Below are 8,500 nucleotides of genomic sequence, written 5' to 3' on the forward strand. Positions count from 1 at the left end.
GTGGAGCGAAGGAGAGGGGATTTTACGCGGGAGAGCGTGGCGGGAAAATAAAATGTTGCTGCACAAACAAACACAAGCAAGCAGATAAAAAAATTCAAATTTGGCTGGCGGAGAACGATTGTAGCGCAAAAACATTTGGACACTGTTTGGTTGAGGTATTTGTAACGTATATGGTTAACTAATTATGTTAAATTCTATTTGTTTGAACACCAGTAGTAATCATATCTCATATAATCAGATATTGATATGTACAAACTTAATACCCCTTCGTAACGAGAAAGCGTTGCGGCGTAGCCCTATTATCATCTCCAACCACTTGACTGCGGCGACGATCATGCATCTCCATCGCTTTCTCTCTTCCCCACCGCAACCCCATGCCTCCCGTACATCTTTGCATCTACCTGCTCCTCCCCTCCTGGCAAGCATGCCACGGTGACACATGATGGAGATTGATTCGACGAGCAAGCAGCGGTGGCCAGTGAACACGTGCAGGTGGTGACGCACGAGTCATGGACTATGCAGGCCTCAGGACAACTCCAGCGGACACCGTATCCGGGCCGGGAGAGGCATCCACGTCGGATGCGGGCCGGTCGGCGTGCGGCATCGGTCTCCAGCATAGGCGTTATCGGGTTGAACAGCGATGCGAGGAGAGGAAAGGAGTCGGCAAAACTGCGGAGGAATGCGGCGGCTGCATCACTGTGGGCTAGGGCAGTTGTGCGGCGCTCGGCACTCCCGCGGTGGGAAGGAAGCGGAGCTGGAGGGCACGTGCGGAGGGGAGGCGGGCGGCGTCAGCGGCCGACGCAAGCGGGAAGAAGCAGGCGACACGGCCGAAGAGGAGGCGTCCCCGGCTGCGGAAGATTGGGCAGCGGCGGATCTGGCGAGCCAGCTCCCTGGATCCCCCCCCCTTCGGTTTGCTCCGCCGCGCTCGCAGGTGCTCCCTGGTACGTTGTCTTCGTTGCTTGTTGCCGGAAGGCGGGGTGGGGAGGGGTGGGGATTGCGGTTGCGGTGCATAGGCGGTGCGCCGGAGCTCGTAGGCGGTGGGCGGAAGGGGTGGAGAGGGTGGGGTTTGGGGAGGTCGTAGGAGGACCCATCCGGCACCACGTCGGGGAGGCCGATTGTATCGAGTTTGTTCGGAAATTTTGCTTGTAGGGTACATTGGACTGGAGGGGCAATGCATTTGTGGTCATGGCTTTTGAGCCGGTTGAAGGCGACGGTGATCTTCGCCGGCATGAGGTCGCCGTCCCTTATTGTCCAGTTCGTGCAGGAGCTTGTAGTTGCAGCACAGAAGGGGACGGTTGGGCGAAGGGTAGCATCTCGTGCAAAGATGCAGAGAGAAGGCAGTGGGCCGACTTTGAGATGAAGAAGAGAATAAGCTAGTTTGTTGAATGCAATGTGTGCCATTTGCGCCGATTTTGTATGTTCATTGTCAAGGTTGTGTTAATTTCTGTCCAAGCATTGATTCATGGAATAGATGAACACAATTTGGGTGAATCTTTTGTGCTAATTTCTGCTGATCATGGCACTTCCATGGGATATGTTAGTTTGTCCTTCATCTGTTTTAGGAGGTTAATGTTTATACTCAAGGTTTAGTTACTGCTATGTTAATGTCAGTGGAGGCATTGTTTTATGGAATAGATGAACACAATTTGGGTGAACCTTTTGTGCTATTTTCTGCTGATCATGGCACTTCCATGGGATATGCTAGTTTGTCCTGCACCTGGTTTAGGAGGTTCATGTTTATACCGAATGTGTAGTTAGCGCAATGTTAGTTTCAGTGTAGGACTTGTTGTAGGGAACTGATGAACAGAAATAGGGTAAATCTTCTATGCTATTTTATGTGTTAGACTGAAGGGTGTGGTACTGCATTTCTGAATTTCCCTACAGGCTTTGATTAATGGATTAGATGAACCTATCTGAATTGGAAAGACTGAATTGGAAGGTGCATTTGAACTGAATTGGATATAGGAAGTGATGAACTGTAGAGTACTTTGTGTATTCTTTAGAAACCTTATCAAGGATTGCAGTAGCAAGGAAATGATGAACCACTTTTGTAGGCAGTATAGGTTGTTAGCAACAAATAATTGGTTGTGTCCACCAACAGAAGTGGTAGTTGGCAACACATGAAGTAGATACATTTGTAGGCAATGATGTAGGCCATGTAAGGGTTATCCTGTGGTTAGGTCAACATGGTGCCATAGTATGGGTTTGGGTAGAATGTCTTATGGAATATTGGATAGTTTGCGCGTTGATGATTGGCCTCATTATAGATGGACGCTCCAGAGCTTGTGGCCCTTCTGTCAATGCTCCAGGACAATGTGCAGGAGGCTGCACAAGCGTTGAAGAAGGTTGCTGTCGACAATTTGACAACGGACAGCTGCCCTGCGGCCATGGATATGAATCGGGCTCTACTTGAGGTAGAGAGCATAGCTTAGGACTTGGAACATGTTGTGTTTCAGGTCGAAGATGCTTTGATCAGCGCTAGAGAACCCAAGCACTCAGCCACCGAAGACAACCTTAGCGTACCCGGCGTTCATGAAGCATCGGTTGCACTGGGCAGTGGTGAAGACGAAGTACTGTCCGACGAGTGGAGCTCGGAGACCGTGTTATGTCCTGAGTCCGTGGAGGAGTACTCCATTGAGTCTGATCGATCATGGAGGCTCTAGGATGATCTGTTGGCTAGAGGCTACTATAAGCCGAATAAAGTAGTACTGTGTACTGTAAACTTATTTGAATCCTTTTTTCAAACATGTTATGTACCCTCTCTAAGTAATATGGGATGCAACATGCTGCACTTGTTCTATACATGATCTGTACATGTGCTTATACCTAAGTGTGCAGGGATTCTATGGAGTACGCAGATTTTCTTAGAGGAGACGACGATGCTATTCCATGGGATGATGTAGTACCACTGACCCAAGAAGGATTGAGTGGCTCGCAGGCCCCGGCGCCCGTGGTGCAGAGTGAGGATGCACCGACAGAGCTAGCTGTTGGTGGTGGCCGTGGGCAGAGCTACACGATGAAGGAAGACCTACTACTTGTTTCTGCCTGGCTCAACGTTAGCATGGATCCCGTGGTGGGTTCTAACCAAAGTTTGGGTGCGTTTTAGCAGCGGATCGAGTCTTACTTCCATGACCACAAAGAATTCCCGTCCACTCGCAATAAGAAGTCCTTGCAAGGGAGGTGGGCATTCATTAACGGGATGGTACAAAAGTTTTGCGGCCACTACGCGCGTGCAATGCGTAGTAGACGCAGCGGTACCACGGAAGGGGAGACGGTACGATGTTGTATGCTGCCTTCACATATTCCTTGTAAATGATTTTGAACTCGGCGTGTTCTATATGTTTCCCTGTTGTGCAGATTGTGGCGGCTTGCAAAATGTTCCAGGCAGTTGAACATAAAGAGTTCACGTTGCTTCCTTGTTAGCGTGAATTGAGGCACCATCCGAAGTGGCAGTCCGAGGCGTCGAGGAAGAAGCAAAAGACGTCCGGTGCAGGAGAAGGTGGCAGCCCGTCATCAACTCAGAACATGCAATCATCACAGGCTGCTGGTGTTCCACAAGAAACAGGTAGCGAAGGCACGGTAAGAGCTAAGAGGCCTGTTGACCGGAGCCGGTCCAAAGAAGTAGGGCGCGGTTCGACGTCTTCGAACTCGCCGTCGGCACCAATGAAGGAATTTTTTGACAGGCAATTTAGTATGAAGGAAAAGTTCGAGAAGGAAAGGGCCGAGAGGTTCGCGAAGATGATGAATGTAGAGCGGCAGCGCCTTCACCTCGAGGAGGAGCGAATGCAACTAGAGAAGGTGAAGGAGGAGATGAGGATAATGAACATGGATTTATCGCAAATGGACGATGACCAAAAAGAGTATTACAAAAGTCTTCGTCAGAGTATCATTGCTGCTAGGCGCGCCTCATCGGGTTCTACTTTTTGATACTTCGGTTGTGAGCTAAACAATGTTTTTTCCTTCGGACTAATATGCCTTCCTTCGATTATATGCTATGGTCAGACTTGTAAGGTTTTGACATGTAAGAGTCGAGTTAAGACATGTGTTGTGAACTTATCCATGGATGTGGTCTCTTTTTTAAGGTTTCGGTCCGCAATTTCAGGATTGGGTCTACAAATTTCAGGTTGGCGTCTTCCATGCGAATGATATGTCATATTGTGTTCTGATGCAACTAGATATGTGGTCTGAAATTACAAGGATCTGTTGTAAAACTAAACAATGTGTTCTGAAATTGTCAGCTTGTGGTCTGAAATTACAAGGATCTGTTGTCAAATGTGAGGTGATGTTCTGAAATATCAGGTTGTGGTCCGAAATTTCACCTTGTGTTCTGAAAGGTCTGCTTGTGGTCTGAAATTTGCAGGATTGTCTTAACAAATTTCAGACCGTGGTCTGAAATTTTCAGATTGTGTTATCAAATTTCAGCTTGTGCTCTGAAATTTTAGGTTGTGGTCTGAAAATTTCAGATTGTGTTGTCAGATTTCAGATTGTGTCCTGAAATTTCTGATTGTGTTGTCACATTTCAGCGTGTGGTCTGAAATTTCCAAAGATGTGGTCTCAAATTTTCAGATTAAGCTGTCAAATTTCATATTGTGTCCTGAAATTTCTGATGCAACTCTGAAATTTTCAGATTGAGCTGTCAAATTTCAGATTGTGTCCTGAAATTTCTGATTGTGTTATCAGGTTGTTCTCTGAATTTGCAGGATGAGTTGCGTACAAAACATATGGTAACGCGATGTTTTTGAATACCAAACATAGTACAATGCAATACACGTGCAGGTTGGTACCCTTTACACGATACATCGACAATCATAAACTACCACAGTACAAAGAAGATAATGCCACACACTATCAGTACCAAACACAGTACAAAGCACTAAACGTGCAGCTCAATACCGATTACACAATATAGGGAATGCGGAAACATAACGCATCCAATTACTACCATGACGCTAAAAGTCGCCTCTGTGTAACTGCCAAAGGTGTTCGACAAAGTCTTCCCGGAGATGAACATGGGACTGCTTGCATCGAATAGCATTGTACCGTTGGCTCAAGACCATCAATGGTGGCGTCACGTCGTGAGAAGCCTGGACGTCTTCACCTGCTCCCTCGTACACATAGTCCACATCGTCGTCTTTGCGCTCGTCTTCAATAATCATGTTGTGCATGATTATGCATGCGGTCATGATGGCGAACAAGGTTTCCTCGTCCCACAAACGTGTTGCCCCTCGAACAATGGGAAACCGCGACTGGAGTACTCCGAAAGCGCGCTCGACGTCCTTGCGAGGCGTCGCTTGTTGCACGACAAAGTGTTGCCGCTTCCGGCCGACAGGAGACAGAATGGGTTTCACAAACGTGGCCCATTCCGGATAAATTCCGTCGGCAAGGTAGTAACCCATTGTGTACTCGTGACCATTGATTGTGTAATTAACCTTTGGTGCCTCTCCGGCGGCTAAGTCATCGAGGAGATGTGATTGGTGGAGGACATTGATGTCGTTTAGCGAACCAGGCATGCCGAAAAACGCATGCCAGATCCACAGGTCCTGCGACGCTACCGCCTCAAGAATGATAGTTGGAGCGTTAACATGCCCCGTGTAAGACCCGGCCCACGACGTAGGGCAGTTCTTCCACCTCCAATACATACAATCAACGCTTCCTAACATCCCGGGGAAGCCTCTGCGCAAGTTGATGGCTAGCAACCGCGCAGTGTCCTCCTCATTAGGAGAACTAAGGTACTCATCGCCGAATGTCTGCACAACAGCATTGACGAAACGTCGCATCAATGATGGTGCTCTCACCAAGCCGAAGGCACTCATCGAGAGAATCGGCCGGCGAATCGTATGCTAGCATACGAAATGCCGCAGTCACTTTTTGCAATGCCGACAGCCCGAGCTCTCCAGCTGCGTTTCTTCGCTGCACGAACCAGAGGTCCTTCTCTTCAACAGCTGCAACTATCTTCAGAAACAGGTTGCGTTTCATCCGGAACCTGCAACAACGCACATGATTACGAACAACACACCAATTTTTGAAACACTAACACTTGCGAATGTAACCATACCTGCGTCGGAATATGTAGTCGGGGTACACGGGGGGATCGGCTAAGTAGTCGTTGAACAACCTCATATGGCCCTCACGCCGGTACCGGTTGATACGCTTTCGACCTGGGACTGAGCCCCCCATGGCCGCCTCTCTGATTCCTCCAGGTCGGCTTGCCAAGCTCTCATACGCTCCATGAACAAATCATCTTCTTCATCGGACGAGTCGTTGGACGGGAACACAACTCCCTCAAGTATTCCTTCCAAGCTTGCCGAGGATCCATTTCGGTACCTTGCATTTCTAACCATCCTCCTGCCTCCTACTTATAGTGCCTCGAACAATCTTCTGGCGGAAGCAAGCTCCCTTCCTTCCACGAGAAGCCACTACTCCAAAACCTTCGTCTGCAAGCCACGTTGTCTTCCGCAACAAGCCCGATAACATATCATACATAATTTTACGAATTTAAAAACCTACTGAATGTCACCACAAAATTTCGAGGTTCCATTTTTTACATCACATGAACCCCGAATATTAAAAAAAAAAATCCTACAACGGCGGTTATGGCGGTTACCCACAAATCATTAAAAAACATGAAAGAGAAAATAGAGGTCCAGATATAAGGGTTCTGCTGGAGATGAATGGAATGAGGGAGGCTATAATAGTGATAGGGGATGCTATAATAGTGTTTTAGAGGATGGAAATTTAGGGTACCTGCTGGAGTTGGCCTTCAATCACTTTCTCTAATATAACCAAACAAATCAAGTAATCGAATCCCATTTACATTTGTGTTACCAATCTTGGAACCAAACACTATCTTAGTGATTTTTGGTGTAAATCTCGTTCATATTTTAGAGGAAAATAAAGTGAGTAATGAACTAGATTTGTTTTTGTCTTTTGTTAAATCTTTTTCATGGCTCAAAATTGTACATCCCAAAAAAGGGGGCGGGGCTTCAATGTTTCCATCTCGTGCTCCCGTTCCTATTCCCTGCTACTTGGTAGGTTTCTATTGGCTCTCGTTCCTTGGTGGCCTAGCAGGTTGCAACACCCATCCTAGCCGTAAGGGGGTTAATTAATATTTTTGCCACTCTATGAAAACTTGCTTGTTTGCCACTTTTAGGCTTTTTTCCTCGCCACATGGCATTTTTATTTTTTTTTCTTTGCCCCTGGCAACGTGGAAATTGAGTGGAAATGTCTTTTTTGCCTCTCAATTCATCTTCCCTTCCACTTAGCTAAGAGTCGCCGCCTGCGTGCACGTGCGCCTCCTCCCCTCATCGTAGATGTGCATGTGTCGTCCCCCGCCATGGCCAATGCCGCCCACCATCCTCCCCCTCTCTGGCCACCCCACCTAGGCCGCAATTGCCCTGTCTCGCCACTGATATCATCGTCATCCCCCTCGAGGCCGCCGCTGAAGAGCAAGTCCCCGCCCGAAGTGCCCCCTGTGGTGGTGTTGGTGGAGAGCAGCGATGAGGCAGCGGTGCTGTGCGAGGCGCTAGTGCGGTAGTACAAGGTGCTCGAGGACCTTCAAGTGGAGCTCGATGCAGAGCGCGGTGCTGTCGTAGGAGCCACCAGCGATGACATGACCATAATCCTACATCTGCAGCGGGAGAACGTCAAGGCCATGATGGAGGGGAGCTAGTTCCACCGCTACACTGAGGATAAGATGTCCCATGAGACCATCAGAGCTCGCCATGCTCGAGGAGGCGCTAGCCAAGAGTGAAGCCACGCTATGCGTGTTCCAGCAAATGCTCCGCCACCCCGGTGCCACATCAGGGGTGTCCACCTCGCTGCCCCCTGTGCCACGCGTGCGCCTGCCTGCCTCGCCATCGCCTGCGTCGTTGTCCGGCGGCTACTACCCGGTGCTGCGGTGCTGCATGGACCACATCGTGCAACCAGCTCACATCCCTCGCCCACCGCATCCACATGCTCAAGCGTCCCCCTCAATAGCCATCACCACCCACGCCCATCATCCACATCGCGCCAGGCTCTACCTTCCCCCACCATGCGCGCCTACTTCGACGACAGCCTTGACTTCTGCGACGGTGAGTTCTTCGCCGACGACGACTGCAGTGCCAACGATTGGGTCTATACCGTTGATGCCATCCGGTGGTGGTGCCCGAGGGCTCCTGTTGCGGCGGCACGCTGATGGGGAGCACTACTGTGGTGGAGTGCCATGGGTAGAGGAAGAGGAGGTGCGCTAGCTCAACGCTCGGATTGTGAGGGGCAAAAATGACATTTCCACTCAATTTCCACGTTGGCAGGGGCACAAAAAAAGAAAAATATCACGTGGTGGAGAAAAAGGTCTCAAAGTGGCAAACGAGCAAGTTTTGGTGGGACCCGGATGGCATTTTGGCACAACATCTCGAGTGGGTGGCATTTAGAAATATGTCGCTAGAGTGGCAAAAAAATTAATTAACCCGCCGCAAGGTTGTTAATTTTTTGTTTTCTTTCTCTCCCGAAGCATTCATCC

At 49.0% G+C, this 8,500-nt stretch overlaps 1 protein-coding gene and 1 pseudogene across 1 annotated transcript; one reads left to right on the forward strand and one right to left on the reverse strand.

The window, feature by feature from the left end:
• Positions 1 to 4,949: 4,949 nt before the first annotated feature.
• Positions 4,950 to 5,813, reverse strand: LOC133886543 (uncharacterized). Its single transcript, XM_062326214.1, has one exon. It carries the CDS (start codon positions 5,811 to 5,813, stop codon positions 4,950 to 4,952), a length of 864 nt encoding a protein of 287 aa, XP_062182198.1.
• Positions 5,814 to 7,333: 1,520 nt separating this feature from the next.
• On the forward strand, positions 7,334 to 8,176 carry LOC133886544 (uncharacterized; annotated as a pseudogene).
• The last annotated feature ends 324 nt before the right edge of the window (positions 8,177 to 8,500 follow it).

The sequence above is a fragment of the Phragmites australis genome, chromosome 12, assembly GCF_958298935.1.
Source record: "Phragmites australis chromosome 12, lpPhrAust1.1, whole genome shotgun sequence".
Classification (NCBI taxonomy): Eukaryota; Viridiplantae; Streptophyta; class Magnoliopsida; order Poales; family Poaceae; genus Phragmites; species Phragmites australis.

Bases quoted from the DNA above. Each gene is read 5' to 3' on its own strand.
- LOC133886543 (XM_062326214.1), bottom strand. From the start codon at position 5,813: ATGAGTGCCTTCGGCTTGGTGAGAGCACCATCATTGATGCGACGTTTC.